This window comes from Eptesicus fuscus, chromosome 14 (assembly GCF_027574615.1).
Source record: "Eptesicus fuscus isolate TK198812 chromosome 14, DD_ASM_mEF_20220401, whole genome shotgun sequence".
Lineage (NCBI taxonomy): Eukaryota > Metazoa > Chordata > Mammalia > Chiroptera > Vespertilionidae > Eptesicus > Eptesicus fuscus.
The window spans coordinates 3,016,112-3,032,131 of NC_072486.1; the positions used below are offsets into that span (position 1 = coordinate 3,016,112).

The window sequence follows — 16,020 nt, forward strand, 5'->3', positions numbered from 1 at the left end:
CGCTTTGATGTTTTTCCTTGTCCCTTCCCGCTTTGACCTCCCAGGCCAGAGAGAACAGGTGGTCAGAGGCCCCTCGCCGACGACGGAACTAAAATATGTGGAGGCCCGCTGTCATAGTTCTGTTCTTAACAAGTTCCACAGTCACCGGACACTCCAACCCGGACACGCCACCCCACTGCCGCCGAAGAGCAAAGTCACCCTGGCGGTCACTTCCACGTCACCAGTTCAGGGAGGAACCACACTTCACATCAGTGGCCAGGGGGCCTTGGGGCTCACCCTTCCCCCATCCCCGGGTTGGGCCCCCCGTGCAGGGGTGCCCCCGAGGAATCCTTGCTTCTGGAGGTATCAGATCCTATGGAACGGTGGTTAGCACACTGCGCCGTGAAGGCTGCTGCTGCGGAGCGGTGGGTGTGCCCTTGACCGGAATCGAACCCTGACCTCCTGGTTCATAACTTGACGCTCTGCAGTATTGTCTCCTCTGAGGGTCATGGCAGACATCCCCACGCAGTCTTTTTTTTTTTTTTTTTTTCTGTTTTTATTGATTTTTCAGAGAGAGGAAGAGGGAGAGGGGGAGAGATTGAAACATCCATGCTGAGAGAGAATCTTTGATCAGCTGCCTCCTGCATGCCCCCTGCTGGGGATCGAGCCCACAACCAGAGCATGTGCCCTGACTGGGAATCAAACCGTGACCTCCTGGTTCCTGGGTCTATGCTCAACCACTGAGCCACACCGGCCGGGCCCCAATCCTAACAATTAGCTGTAGCTTCAATCGATCGGCGTTTTAACACGTGGACAGTATGATTTGTGCCACCACCCACCATATTTCCTGGGCAGAAGGCTCTGGAGTCAGCTCTGGAGCCGGTGGAGGCTGCCCACAGGACTGGGCTGTCAGACGCGCGCCTGGCTTCGGGCTGCGTCCCACGTCGTGTTTCTGGGTGGCCCTTCCCTCCTCTGTGCGGCGTGCATAGCTGTGTTTCTCCACACGCTGCTCTGGGTTTGTCACGTGTGACATGTAGCATGTGACCTCCTCTGCAGCCCGTGGCGGGGACCACGCTGGACCTTCACAGCCTTCCCTGCCGGGGCGCGGAGCTCAGAGGCGCAGAGGGTCCTGTTCGTTCAAACACCGGAACAGACACACGGACTCTCCGCTCACAGGACAGGGCCGGCTCTGCGGGAGGGAGGACAGATGTCCCTCTCCCCACCCCACCCCCACACAGGAGGGGGCGGCCTGGAACTCCCCTTACTTTGCTCCTGTGAGTCCTGCTTTCAGGGGAGACCAGGCTGGCCAGCTGCCATGCGGGCAGGCAGGGCATTGGGGAGGGCGGCTGGGGATCTGGGTGTACAATGGGCGCGAGGACACCTGTCCTTGGGAAGGAGCGTGGAGCAGACGTGGCTTAGCCCACCTTGGCGCAGCCCGGGAGCCCCGTCTCCTCTGGCCCAGCCTCAGGGGGCCGCCCAGGTGGGCGCTCCTGCCCGGCCCCGTGCGGCCGCCTCGGGCCAGGCATGGGAAGGGGGGCACCCAGCTCCCCTGGAAAGGCACCCCACTTGGGTTGGTGTCCAGCCTGTATTCTCAGCGCTTGACTTTTGCGCAACAACTGACCACAGGCATTTGCTCTCCAGCACCGTGGCTGGTGCCGGCCTCTGGGGGCCGTGGGCTGGCCCGGGCCTCCTGCGTTCATTCAGTGGACACTTCCCCCGCCGGCTCCGGGCCAGGAGGCCGCTGTCCCTTTTCAGAGGATGTCGAGGATGCTTGGCGGGCCGTGAAGGGCCCTTGGGACTTGAAAGCTACAACTCGGCCTCCGGGCACTCCAGGGGCCCGGCCCGGCGCGGGGCAGCTGGCTGCCAGGCGGTCCTCTGTCCCCACTGGGCTCCCGGCGCTGCGCAGGCGATGGGCGAGATAGAGGGGCGCTGCCCCATCCGTGCCATTGCCCGGCCTGGGGCCTCTGGCCGGGCCCGTTCACAGGGCGCTGGTACCGGTCTGCTCTGCAGGTGGCAGGAGGGGGGCTTGGCGACCTGGCACCCATTCGGCTGGACGCAGGCTGGGTCACCTAGTTCTCAGGCCGAGTCCCGGCCCCAGGGCGGGGAACGCCCTCTCGGAGGCTAACCAGGGGCGCCCGCTGGGCCCCCGCCCGCCCGCCCTTCTCCGAGCGCCCGGTCCCGCGGGGCCACCTCCGCGCCGCTGCGGGCCGCCGGCCCCGCCGCTGGTTCCTCCTCCCTCCGCCTCGCCTTGGGCTCCGCGATCCCTCCTCCTCGGCTGGTCCCTCCTCCTCCCGGCCCAGCCTCCCCGCGCCCCCGCCCCGCGCGCTAGACGTCCGGGCAGCCCCGGCGCGGCGCGGGCGCAGCAGCCTCCGCCCCCCGCTCGGTGCGCACACCCCGGCCAGGGCGGACCGAGTCCCCGGCGAGTCCCGAGCAGCCCGGCGGCCGCCGCCTCCCCGCCGGACCACAGGCCGCCCCCGGAGCCCTCGCCTCGCCGCCGCCGCCGGAGCGCACGGCCGCCGATTCCTTCCCGGACTCCCTGCGGGCTCCGGGCGGCGATGCGACCCTCCCGGACGGCGGGAGCCGCGCTCCTGGTGCTGCTGGCGGCGCAGCTGCCGGCGCGCCCGGCGCTGGAGGAGAAGAGAGGTAAGGGCGTGCCCGCCGCCGCTCCGCGCTGCCCCGGGACGGGCGCCTCGGCCGGGGCCGCGGGAGGGACGTGCGGCTGCGTGTCTGCGCCGGGCGAGCCCGCGGCGGCCGGAGGAGGGGACTGCGGGCGCGGGCACCGGGCACCGGGCTGCGGGGTGCGGGGATCGGGGCTCCCCGAAGCGCTCGCAACTTTCTCACTTTGCTGCCCTCGCGCGCGGGGCGGCGGGCGTCCCGGCACGTGCGTCCCAGGTCCCCGGGGTCCCCCCCCCCCGGGAAGGACGGCGGGAGGGCGCGCCTCCCCTCGGGGACCTCCGGGCCTCCCTGCACCGCGTCCCCCTGGAACCGGGTCGCGGGTCCCCTCCCGGGGGCGCAGCTGCAGCCGGACCCGGAGGCCGAGTGCGGGTCTGGGTCGCTGACTCCTGCGGCTGCCTGGGAGGGACGTGCTGTCCACGTCCGTCAAAAGTGGGGAGCGCGGACCCCCGAGATCTCCCGCGTCCCCAGGGCCCGTGGGGTCTGGTGCCGTGGTCGCTTCCGGGGACCCCCCCCCCCCACCTGCAGGCCTCGGTCGCGGCTCTGGGTTCCTGGTGGAGCCGGAGGGGTGCGACCAGCCGGGGCGGACCCCAATTTCCTGGGATCGGGTCCCCGCCTTTTTTTTTTTATTTCTTAGCAAACTTTCCTCCTGGGGATCCCGCGAGCTCCTCTCGGGGATGTTTCTTTTCGCTTTCGGAAGATTTTGACATGGAGCCAACCGAAAATATTCGGGTTAATTTTTGACCCAAACGGATGGGTGTCGGTGGCCCCGAGGGCCGAGCGTCCACCGCGAACCTGGGAGTCCGGCCCGCGGCCCGGCCGGCGCCCCTCCACGTGAGAACAGGCCTGGGGAGGTCTAGCTGCGCGTTTCGACATCGCCGGCTCCGGCTCAGGTCCCGGCTTGCTGCTGAGGTCACCGGCCCGGAGGGCGGGGGAGGTGCGAGCGGCGGCGCACTTGGTTGCAAATGAGAGTCCCTGGGGCTTTTAAACCAAAGCAAAGCCAGCAAACCCCGAAGCCTGCCTCCCTCCCACCCCCAGACGGCCCGGTCTCCGCCGTCTGGGGGGAGGCTGGCCGAGGGGGCCCGCTCAGCTCCTCAGGTGGTTCTGTGGGCATCGGCTGCCAGGTGCGGGCGTCGGCTGCCAGGGCGGGCAGCCGTTGGCACGGCGGAGAGGGGCTGGTACAGGCTCCGGAAAGATTAGCTGGCGACAACGTAAAGGGCTCTTGGGGAACATCTGGGGCTGGAAGCCTCTTGCAAAACGTGGGAACCGGAGCTGGGGGTGATTTCCGTAACCGTGGGTTCCTCTGCCCACGGAGAGCTGCCCTCCTCCAGGAGGGATGGGCGCCTCCTCCCTGGTGCGCCCCCCACCCCCAGGGCCTGGTCCTTCCGGCTCCCGAATCCCCCGCCACAGGGGCCGGGAGGCGGGGGTGTCTCCCATTCTGCTGCTGGGACGCTGTCCTGAGTGCAATCAAACTCTCCGGCACCCTCACGCACCCCTCTTCTCCAGAAACAGCCCGGCTCCTCCCTGTTAGCCCTTCGAATACGGCGGTGAGTGCCGGGGGATTTGTTTTGGGGAAAAAATATAAATACCACTTAATTCGCCTGTTAGTTCTGTATTCGCTTCAAACAGGATGCTCCTTGGCCGGGGGGCGGGGGGAGGACACACAAAAAGAACAGCAGTGGGAGTAGGCGAGGCAGCGTCGTTCAGTTGGAGTCACAGAAAGAGGCCAGCGTTTCAGGGGCAAAGTCTGAAAAATACAAGCTGTGACTTCGGACTGAAGAGTGGGAAAGACCCATGTCACACAAATCCCGTCAGTTTTGTTCAAGAGATGTCCTTGTTTTAGAGGGACTGGCCTGGTTCTGAGATGGGATCGCCCGTCCTCCCGATCCTGTTAACCCTGCGGCAGGAGCAGGAAGTGGGTGCTCTGGGGACGCCCGGGGAAACAGGTCCGTGCGTTCCCGGCAGCTGGAAAGAGGCGGGGCCAGGGCTGGCACTTAGGTCACCTGCCGCCGCTGCCGCCCTCCGTGAGTTCTGGTCTGAGGAGGGCATGGGATGCCAGGTGTTGGGAAAGGGAGGGGCAGGACCAGGACCAGGGACGGGGTCCCTCAGGGCGGTCCCTGAGGAGGACTCCCGGGCCCCGGGGCCGTGGTCTAGACTCCCGCTCACAGTTACTCCGCGGTCCGGTGGCCGCCTGTCCCCGGGGGCATCACAGCCGCCCAGTCAGCAGCGACGGGGGCCTCGCTCAGCATCCCTCGGGCGGCCTGTGAGGTCCGGCCTTGGGGAGAGCGCTGAGCGAGCCCCGGCTCTTGCAGAACGGCGAGGTGAAGCTGGTGGTGTCCCGAGAGAGGCGGGAATCGGCACTCCTCCCAACACATTCTGACTTTCGACGGTCTTCACATATCTCTGGCTTCAGACATTTCGTGTCAGCGTCCACGCCGTGTCCCGGCCTCACTCCGCCGGCTCCATCGCGCTCCCTTCCCGAGGCAGGGCCCGCGGGCCGCACTTTTATTCCTGAACGAGCTCTGAAACGCCCGCAGAGGCCGCGTCGGCGAGGACGGAGGGCCCGCCCCGTTTAAAAGGAAAACACGCTTTGGTTTTGTTTGGACCTCAGCTCCGGGACCAGCAGAGCGGGTCTGGGGGTGAGGGAGGGGGGCGCCCGCCAGCTCATCTTACCTGGGGGAGTGTGGGTGGTGAAGGGGAGCCCCACGCTGGGACCCAGGCCCTGGAGTGGGCAGGGGGTCAGCGTGGCGGGGACACTCGGCGGGTCGCGGGCCCCGCCTGGGGAATCGCGTGGCTTTCGCCGCCCCGCGCTTCGCAGTGAGAGCCGCGTTCGCGCTCTGTTTAACGGAGACCTGGCACAGGAGCAATGGGCCTCCTTGGAGTTGGGTTTTTCTCACAGGAGCCGGCTCTGAGGAACGTTTAAGGTTCTAGAATCTGGCTGCCGGGCCCGGTTTCCATGTCGATACGAGTAAAATGGGTGGGCGTCTCGGATCGCCGCAGACGCTTTTGATTCCGTTTCCCTCCGTCCTGTGTGGACGGTGACGTGGTGATGAGAAGCGGTTTCGGTGTCCGTGCGTCCTGACTGGTTTATCCTTGACCGATGAACACGCAGGGAGAGCGGATGGGCGTGCTCGCGGAGGCCGTGCCCTGGGACGGGCGCCGGCTCACACCTCCGTCCTCGCTTTCCCCCTAGAAGGCTGCCCTTTCCAGAAAACTGCGGCCGTCGGCTCGTTGACAGCAGCTGAGGAGGGTCTGCCCTCTGGTCCGGGTGCGGGCAGGTCAGCTGGGATTCGGGCCAGGATCCAGGCGTCACCCTCCTGTCAGATAACCAGTTTGAGGTTTTCTCTTCGTCGGAGCCATTCAGCCCAACGTTCTTCCTACGCGTTTAGGTAGACACACTCCATCCGGGTGTCCAGAAAGTTCCCTGAGCCCCGGGAGCAGGAGAGGGGGCGGGGCGGGGCCGGGAGCTGTGGCCCAGGCCTGTGGGAGGCGGAGGGCGGGCGTTGGCACGCGGTCTCGGAGGCTCCGAGGGGGAAGCTCAGCCGTCGGGCTGCTACGGACGAGGCCTCTGTGCGTCGCGTGTGCTTACAACCCACTTCCCTCCCGCCGGTGCCAGCAGCGCGCCTCCGAGGGCCGTGTGTGTGGCGAGCACGGGAGGGTAGAGGGTCCCTCTGGGTTCCACGCTGTGTCCCGTTCGGGCGGGTTCTCCCAGGAAGCCCCAGAGACACGGTGTCCTTTCTCAGAACGAGACCTTGGATTGCAGTTTCGGGCCCGGTGGTTGGATGGGGAGGCCGTGTCCACAGCCCGAAACACTCCCACGGCGCACCCTGCCCTCCTGCGCCGGCACACGGCCCTGAGCTGGGGTAAACAGTGACGTCAGGGCGCCGCGGCTGTTTGTCCTTCGGTGTAAGGACAAGGATTGCTACCTATGACGCCGCGGGCTTTTGTTTGCATTCTTTCCTTCGTGTTCGGACCACAGGGAGTGACTGGGGCCGTTCCGTCCTCGGTCTGAGCTGCAGGGCTGAGTCACACGGGGGCCTGGCTCTCAGCGCCCGGCAGGCCGTTAGGGGGAGAGGGGTCTGCAGGGAGCACGCGTGAAACCCTGGCAGAAGCCGCGGCAGGTCCGACGGCACAGGGAAGCCTTCTGGGATTAGCCTTTGCTTTTATTTTATTTTATTTTATTTTATTTTATTTTATTTTATTTTTGTTAATCCTCACCTGAGGATATTTTTCCCTTTTTTTTTTTAGGGAGGGAGAGGGAGAGAGAGAAACATTGATGTGAGAGGGACACATCGATTGCCTCCCAAATGCTCCCCAGCTGGGGCCGGGGATCGGACCTGCAACCCAGGTACGTGGCTTGGCCAGGAACCGAACCCTGGCCCTTCGGTCTGTAGGCTGACCCTCCAACCACACCAGCCAGCGCTGGTCTTTGCTTCTGGTTCCGCCTGATCCGGGGCCAGGAAGAGCCCCGCATGGGAGCGTCTCTCCCCGGAGCCTGCAGAGCGCTGGGTGTTCGCCCGGGAAGGCAACGTGAAGGCCATTCCCAGAGCGGCGCCAGGAGCAGCCAGCGCTGCCGAGGCCCAGAGCTCGGTGCAGGACGGGGAGACTGACCGGACCGGTGGCGAGGCTCAGTCCTCGTGTGAGAGGGGGTGGCCGCCGGGCTCTGAGCTAGGAACGGGGATGAGCTGTGGGGAGTGGGCTGTGGGGAGACAGTGGAGACGGGGAGGGCAGTGCAGGCGCAGAGCAGAGATGGAGATGCAGGAGCGATGGGAGTGCAGACGGAGCCACTCGCTCAGGCCGGTGGGAGGCTGAACTGCTGGGTAAGCGTGTGGGACGAGTGAGAGATGCAGACCCAGGGGGCACGCAGGCATCTGGCAGGAGCCTGGATAGACTGAGTCCAGCCTGGGCGCTGTGCATTCTGAGGACGACCGAGTCCCTGGGCGGATGCGAGGGGCTCAGACGGGAAGGTCCAGGGGGCGCTAGACCTGAGTCCCTGGGCGGATGCGAGGGGCTCAGACGGGAAGGTCCAGGGGGCGCTAGACCGGAGTCCCTGGGCGGATGCGAGGGGCTCAGACGGGAAGGTCCAGGGGGCGCTAGACCTGAGTCCCTGGGCGGATGCGAGGGGCTCGGACGGGAAGGTCCAGGGGGCGCTAGACCGGAGTCCCTGGGCGGATGCGAGGGGCTCAGACAGGAAGGACTGGAGCTCAGGAGAGCAGTGGCCTGGAGCCATTGTTCCCTGGAGAGTCCCCTTGCAGGGAGTGCCTTTGGCTGGGGAACAGCCCCCCCAGCCCTCCCCACGCCCTGTCAGCACCCCGATGTCAGCACCCCGATGGAGCGAGGCCGGGTTCTGGGCAGCTGTGGTCAGCAGCCTGCTCATGGCGGTGATCGGCAGCTGATCAATAATCAATAGTGCCTGTAAGTGCGCTGCGGGCCAGGTGTGTCCACGGCTGCCAGTCCTCAGGGAGGAGCCCCGTTCCTAGTTGAGACGCACCGAGTCCTCGGTTTAGGCATCAGAGACTGAATGGAGAAGACGTTGGAGGGGGGACGGGGGGGGGGTTTCTTCCCGCCAAGCAGGAGCTCTCGAGCCCCGAACGTCCCTTAGGGCCACCCGGGTGCTTCTGAGAGGGGGTGCCTCACTGCACCCCAGGCCCTGTGAACCTGGGGATGGAGCGGCACACCTTCCTGACGAGTCCGCGGGGGGTGGTGCGTGGCGTGCGCAGCTGTGGCGGAGAAGAAATGGGCTTTGTTCCCGGCTCCCCCGGGGGTCTGACTCGGTGCACGGCCTCCTCGCGGCCCAGGGAGCTTTTGGGTCTCATCAGTGCATCAGCCTCGAAGCTGCTTTTCATTTCCATGAATTCGTCCATCAACAGTCTCCTCCGGCAGCTCAGTGTTCCCGGGACAGCCGCGGGAGCGCCTTGAACTTGAGAGTAGAATAACGCACATTCCTGGGGCCCCAGCCTGGGCTCTGAGGGGCCTGTGGGGCGGGTCTGTGAGCACAGACGGCCCGGAGACGCGGGTGCAGCTGGGGCCGGAGGAGCCGACCTGCTGGGCTCTCAGTTTATCCTAAAAGAACAAGGTTCCCGAAGGACTCGCCTCCTGGAAGAGCCGAGCAGAGAGAGACGCTCCTACGCAGCTCTCTGAGGTGCGATTCCTTCTCCCGGGTGCGATCTGGGGCTCGGGAGCCAGCAGAGGGGCGAACTCCATCTCTGTGGTGAGCGAGCGTCTCCGAAGGAGAACGCTTAGCTGGGCCTCAAACAATGAAAGGACGAGGAGAGACCTGTGGGCCGGGGCCAGCCCGCCAGCATTCCCTGCTTTGTTTCTCTACACGACGGGGGGAAACAGTGCCAAGAGGAAGATGCCCGCGAGGCGACACGTTTTACGTCTAAAAACCAAAATGGTCACTTGGCTTCTCGGTGTGTGTGTGTTTAAAGGAACAACCAGATGAGAAGACTTGCACTAGAGCCTGGGTGAGAGTGGATAGCGTTAACATCTCTCCCCCGTCGCATGAGCTGCCCCTAAAACTCGCTGTGATTAAGCAAAACGCGACCTCACACCCTCAGGGACCGCCCCCCACTCACGGCGTGAGTCACGCTGAACTCGGAAAACGCTTTTCCGGAGGATCGGGCCGGTCGCTGTGAGCGCGGAGATCTCCCCTTCCGGCGTCGCTGTGGGGAGGCCAGGGCCCCACCTGGGTGGGCGCAGAGAGCGCCCGGCAGCAGGCAGGTAGCTTTGTGCCGAAGGACACGAAGGACACGCGTGGCGGGGCTGTGAGCTCCCGGCGCGGCCGGCCGTGGAGCCCCGGACCGCTGTGTACGGAGCGTTGTTTGCGGAGCATTCTTGACGGGTTTCGTTCCAGAGGCAGAAATGCGGTACCTGACGGTTGTCCGGCCCGGGCGGGGCGGTGCGTGCGGCGGCGGCTGGGTGTCCTCCTGCGTGACGCCGCGGGGGCCGCTCGCTCAGGTTCCTGCCTCTCGCTCCAGGCTCTAGGGCGCTGCTCCCCAACCTCCTTTTGGCCACGCCCACCTGAGCATCTCTAAAATCCCGATCCCCCACCCGTGACATACAGTTCTTCCTAGAGGCCCAATGCACGAAATTCATGCAAGGGCCTTGGCCCCGCCCCTCCCCCCCCCCCCCCCCCCCCGCCATCGCGGCCGCAGCCTGGGGGGCCCCTTGCTGCCTCTGCCCCGGCCCCCGCCCACTGCAGCTTTGTCCGGAAGGAAGGATGTCCGGTCTCATTGCATATGACCCTTTTATTATTACAGATTATTCAAAAGGCGAGCGCCTGTTCAGGGGAGGAAGCCTAAAAGGCCATGAACTTGGTCTACACAAGCTTCCAAAGAGCACGGCCTCCATGAAAGAGAAAAATAGAAGAAGGAAAGGACAGTGGAAGTCCCGAGGAAGAAATCACTAAGAAATTGTTTTAAAAAATAATAATATGAAGTGATATGGAAAAATAGCAAAAAAAGTTTCAAAACATATAATAGAGAACTGAAATGCATAAATGTGTCACAGTATATATTTATATACTGTTTATGAGGCCCTTGGAACCATAAGAAATGCAAAAAACTTCACTGTGACTAACTCATTCTCGAATTGCCCCCCCTTACACATCCAATTGCCCCTTGTGGGGGGGGGTCCCCATGCTGGAAAGCACTGCTCTAGGGGGGACAGATGTGCCGCCTAGTCTCCCAGGTGACAGGCTGACATTTGCATGTTTTTACAAATGCATCCGTGTCGTGGTGGCTGGGACAGACACCAGTCACTTACTGAAGCTGTGCAGGGCCTTAGTCAGCAAGGGTGCCGGAAAAGGTCCCATCACAGACGGGATTTGAGAAAGTTCCTCGAGAAGATGGTTTTCAGTGTCAGAACCTAGGCTGCTTCCCTCTCAGCAGCGCGGTCTGAGAGCTGTGGAGTGTGTGGCCAGCAGCGCGGTCTGAAGGCTGTGGAGTGCGTGGCCAGCAGCGCGGTCTGAGAGCTGTGGAGTGCGTGGCCAGCAGCGCGGTCTGAGAGCTGTGGAGTGCGTGGCCAGCAGCGCGGTCTGAAGGCTGTGGAGTTGGTGGCCAGCAGCGCGGTCTGAAGGCTGTGGAGTGCGTGGCCAGCAGCGCGGTCTGAGAGCTGTGGAGTGCGTGGCCAGCAGCGCGGTCTGAAGGCTGTGGAGTGCGTGGCCAGCAGCGCGGTCTGAAGGCTGTGGAGTGCGTGGCCAGCAGCGCGGTCTGAAGGCTGTGGAGTTGGTGGCCAGCAGCGCGGTCTGATGGGTGAGGACTTGGTGGCCAGCAGCGCGGTCTGAAGGCTGTGGAGTTCGTGGCCAGCAGCGCGGTCTGAAGGCTGTGGAGTGCGTGGCCAGCAGCGCGGTCTGAAGGCTGAGGAGTTGGTGGCCAGCAGCGCGGTCTGAAGGCTGTGGAGTTGGTGGCCAGCAGCGCGGTCTGAAGGCTGTGGAGTTGGTGGCCAGCAGCGCGGTCTGAAGGCTGTGGAGTGCGTGGCCAGCAGCGTGGTCTGAAGGCTGTGGAGTTGGTGGCCAGCAGCGCGGTCTGAAGGCTGTGGAGTTGGTGGCCAGCAGCGCGGTCTGAAGGCTGTGGAGTGCGTGGCCAGCAGCGCGGTCTGAAGGCTGTGGAGTGCGTGGCCAGCAGCGCGGTCTGAAGGCTGTGGAGTGCGTGGCCAGCAGCGCGGTCTGAAGGCTGTGGAGTTGGTGGCCAGCAGCGCGGTCTGAAGGCTGTGGAGTTGGTGGCCAGCAGCGCGGTCTGAAGGCTGTGGAGTGCGTGGCCAGCAGCGCGGTCTGATGGCTGAGGACTTGGTGGCCACTCATCACTACCGCCCGCTGGTTGTCACACTTCAGAACCCACCGCAGGTGCGCAGCCTCCTGAGCAAGATCCGCCAGGAAAACGATTTCAGGTTTGCTCGGGTGCTGCTTTGCAAAACGCTTTTTCTTCTTCACTCGCGCATTTGAACAGAGGGGTAGACCAGGACACAGCACCCGCCCTTGCACTTGGATTACGCGCACGGTGGGTGCTGAGCTGTCCCGGCACCTGCCCGCGTCCACAGTGCTCACTCCCAGGGGCTGAGAAATGTGGCGAATGGGAGAACTCGCCCTTGGCCTCACTGCCAAGTTAATGGGTAACCTGAGACCTTGTAGTTACCTCTTCGTGTCTTTACCTCGGCTGCCACTTCCTGGGACTTGAATGGACGTTATGCCTGGAGCAGTGTATGAGGGAGAATAATGCAGTGCCTCAGTCTGCTCCCCCTCCCTCCGCCCTCCCCTACGACTATTTCTGATACAAACATGCACATGCATGTCTCATACCCTGCGAAGTGCCGTTTTCCTGGGACGCGGCTGGAGGCAGTTTCCCTGTATCCGTGGTCGGTTACGATAGGAGATACCTCCCTTCTGGGTTTGCTAGTAGCTTCCAGACGATAAACCGGCCGGTGGCAGGGCCCCTCGCATCCGGACCGTCCTCGCCATTGAGGGCGAACACAAACGCAGGCGAGACCCGAACCTAAACACGGGGCTGGGAGACGCCTGCCGCCCCGTGGAGGTCAGTTCTCCCGAGCGTCTCTGCCTCTGGGTTTTTCTGGCCGTGAAGTGGAATGTGTGCGTCATGTATGAAAAATGCGGGAAATGTCCCCGCATTCTTGACTCAGAGAAGGAAAGGTGATACTTCCTCGGCAGGGCTCGCGGGCTGGGGGCTCGCGGGCTGGGGGCTCGCGGGGCCGGAGGTCAGAAAGCCCCCGGTGCGACTGTCCGGGGCTCTCGGAACAGCTGCCCTCAGCACCGAGGTCGCCGCCACCGGGTGGACGCCTGAGCGCTCCCACTGGTCGCGTGCGTGTCCGAAACACCCGCGTCCGTGAATGATGTCCCCAGTCTGCGTGTTATGACAGCGGGCTAAAGAGCGCGTTAGGCCCTGGCCGGTGCGGCTCAGTGGATAGAGCGCCAGCCTGCAGACCAAAGGGTCCCGGGTTCGATTTCCAGTCAAAGGCACATGCCTCGGTTGCAGGCTCCTCCCTGGCCCAGGCCCTGGTTGGGGCGCGTGCAGGAGGCAACCAGTCGATGTGTTTCTCCCACATCCATGTTTCTCTCTGTCTTTCCTTCTCCCTGTCCCTCTCCCTAAAAATTAATGGAGAAATGTCCTCGGGTGAGGATTAAAAAAAAAAAAGTGCATTAGACCGGCGACGCCAGTCCTACCAGCACGGCCTTACTCGGATGGCCTTTGTCTTCTAGAAGGGCAATAACCTTCTTCTCTCTAGCATCCATCTGCTGTCACATTCCTTACAGGTAGGGGAAATGTGTACGGGAGTCTAACGTGTGAATACAAAAAACCGTACCCCACACTCTCAAGACCCGCTGTGAGGAGCTTTGGGGGTTACAGTTATTTATGGGGGCTTTTCCCTCTCCCGCGTGCGTGGAGTCCCCGCCCCTCGGCCCAGGGGGTGTTGGGCAGGCTGAGTAAGCGCATGAGCTTGGCCCTAGTCTCACCTGCAGCAGGAAGACAACCCCAGTGCTTATCCCAGGGGACAGCTGGGAGGAGGAACTCAGGGCCTGTCCCCGGAGAACATTCCAGAATCGTTCACACTGTGACCTCCACCCTCACCACGACCTTACAACCCTGTTGTCCATGAAGAGCCTAGGGGTTGGCATGTTCGTGCCACCTGCCCGAGGGTGTCGCCTAGTCAAGGTGCGTCCTGGCCTCTGACTCAGAAGCCGTGTCCAGGTGCCCACCCCGCTCGGGGCCTCGGGGGGCCTCGGACCCGGACGCTGGCCAGCCCGGCCGCCTCGGCCCCACGCAGGACCCCGACCGGTCCCTCCGCCCCTCCGCCCCTCCACCGCGGGCCTTCCTCTCCCTCACTGGCCGCTGTTCTTCCCGCGGAGCCCGCCTCCTTCTACACGCTCTTCCTTTCCCGGGGAAGCTCCGATTCTCCCCCCGCCCGCCCCCCGCCATCGGCCCGCTAGGACTTTATTGTGGCGGCGGTGGAGGGCCCGGTCCTCAGGCCTCCTCTGCCGTCCTTCCTCCCCTTGTCCCTGAAGCTACGGAGCAGGGATGGCGCGCACTGCCCAGGCGCCGAGGGCCTCCCGGTCCCTGTGCCGGCGTCTCACCAGCAGGAAGTCCGCCCCTGCCCGCTGCCCGGGCCCTTCAGCAGCCGCTGTCCCTCAGCACCCAGGAACCAAAGGTCACGGTTCCATCCCTGGTCAGGGCGTGCCAGGTGTGGGCTCCGTTCCCTGCCGGGGGTGTAGGAGGCAGCCCATCGATGATGTTTCTCTCTCATTGATGTTTCTACCCTGCTCGCTCTCGCTCTAAAAAAATAAAAATCAGTAAGAGAGAAGAGGAGCGACGTGTCATCCCCTCTAGCGCTTCTGATCTGCAGGGAGCTGAGCGGTTCCAGGGACTGTGGGGCGCCCTCGTGGTGGCTCTGGGGCACGGGCCCGCATGTCGCCTGGGACCCAGCCCGGATCGCCGTAGCTCCCGGCTCTTCACCTCGTTCGTCCTCGAAGGCCTGCAGGTGGCTTATGGGGCCATGAAAGCACCGTGTCTATCTCTCCACCTATCTTGGTTTTCACATTGGCAAAGAAGCAGGCCGGCCATGAATTAGCATGTGCCAGAGACACGCCGGTTCCTCCAGCAGCATATAAAAGTTATTTTTAAAGTTGTTTTAAATCTGTGAGCGAAAATAAATGGCTTTTGCTGCAAGAAACACCAAAAATGGAAAAGCTCACAGTTCAAAGATGATCATTTATCTGACGGGATTGCCGATGGCGTAGCTGCTTTAAACACCAGGGGATTTATGGGGCGCGCGCAGGCGGCGGGAAGGTGGTTCCCGCCTCCGGCTGGTCCCCCCCTGGGAGGCCGTGGAGCCCCCCGCGGGGCTGGGCGGCGGGGCAGGGGGTCCGCTGGAAAGCGGGAGACTCCGCGGCTGTCGCTCCTGACCCGTAAGGCTTTGCAAGGCAAACATTTACTTTCTCTGAATGTTAGCGTTACGGTTAGCTTTTTTTTTTTTTTTTTTTATGTTAAGAAGGGAAGAAAAAATACATGGTCAGGAAGGAAGGATTAAGGATGTTAACTGTTGTGTGGCCTCTAGATAATGTGTTTAAGCACTGAGTTCACTGTCAGAACACGTCGTAGAGTAGGTACTTGTGTGGACTTAATATGTTGACCTCATTCCTTTCAACAATATCCTTTTACTTAAGAGAGAAGTTAAGGCTTTTTTTAAAAAAATTCTAGTTCCTAGACAAAAACCATACTGTAAACAAAGCCTGGCCACCGTGGGTAAGCATGCACCGTGGTTTGCTGCGGTAGCAAAGCTTTTTGTCGCTAACTTCTTATTTTTAAAGAATCGCAGATTCCCAGGAAGTGGTGAGACAGGCTCCGGGCGCCGCGGTGCAGCCCTCTTCCCAGGGTCACATCCTAGCACAAAGCACTCCGTACTTGGTTTGACGTCCCCTCCAGTGTCCGCCTAGGGTGACCGCTCACCATGGTACTCAGCCAGGGAGGTGACAGGGCAGACATGGTCGCCTTCACAAGCATGTCAAGCACGTGGCCCGCCGGCCGCGAGTGTGACGTGCTTGGAAGTTAATTTTTCTTTCTAAATGAAATGTTTTTGTCCTTAACAGCCGAGGGCCACGAAGGCATGAGGAGGAAAAGGGAGAGAGGGTGGAGGGAGACGGACACACAGACAAACAGCGGAGGAGAGAGGGGTTGCTGACGGAGACGAGCCCGCACCCTCCGGTGGGCTTTAGATCCATGTGCACGTGCTGCTTACGTCCTGTTCACGTCCCACTTCCTCTCCGTGTTCGTCTTCGTCTCTCTGGCCTCCTTCGCCGCCTCTGGTGGGAGGACAGCTGCTGTCGTCACGGGTCGCGCCGCGTTTCTCGGTGTCGGTGCCGAGGACACAGAGGAGGCATTTGGCGAAGAGTCCACGAAGTTGTGCGTTTTCCTTTGCACACTTTTCTGTGTTGGTTGTCTTGCAATAAAAGCATTACATCCGCCGAAACCGGTTTGGCTCAGTGGATAGAGCGTCGGCCTGCGGACTGAAGGGTCCAGGGTTCGATTCCAGTCAAGGGCATGTATCTTGGTTGTGGGCACATCCCCAGTAGGGGGTGTGCAAGAGGCAGCTGATCGATGTTTCTCTCTCATCGATGTTTCTAACTCTCTATCCCTCTCTCTTCCTCTCTGTTAAAAATCAATTAAATATAAAAATAAAAGCATTACATCCTGGGCTGTGTCACGGGATAGAAATGACAGAAACCTACAAGGAGAGCCAAGGTTTTATTAGAAAACTAGAGGCCCGGTGCACGAAGCTTCGTGCAAGAATGGGCCTTCCTTCCCCTGGCTGCCGGCACCGCCTTCACTCCGGCCCGGAGCCGCCTTTCCACCTTCCCAC

The 16,020-nt window shown here is 62.6% G+C and overlaps 1 protein-coding gene across 1 annotated transcript in view; it reads left to right on the top strand.

The window, feature by feature from the left end:
• The first annotated feature begins 2,467 nt into the window (after positions 1-2,467).
• Positions 2,468-16,020, top strand: part of EGFR (epidermal growth factor receptor) — a 117,770-nt gene continuing 104,217 nt past the window's right edge. The window contains exon 1 of the mRNA XM_054726238.1: positions 2,468-2,622. Coding sequence (XP_054582213.1) covers positions 2,535-2,622 — 88 coding nt within the window. The 5' untranslated portion in view covers positions 2,468-2,534. The remainder of the gene's footprint in view (positions 2,623-16,020) is intronic.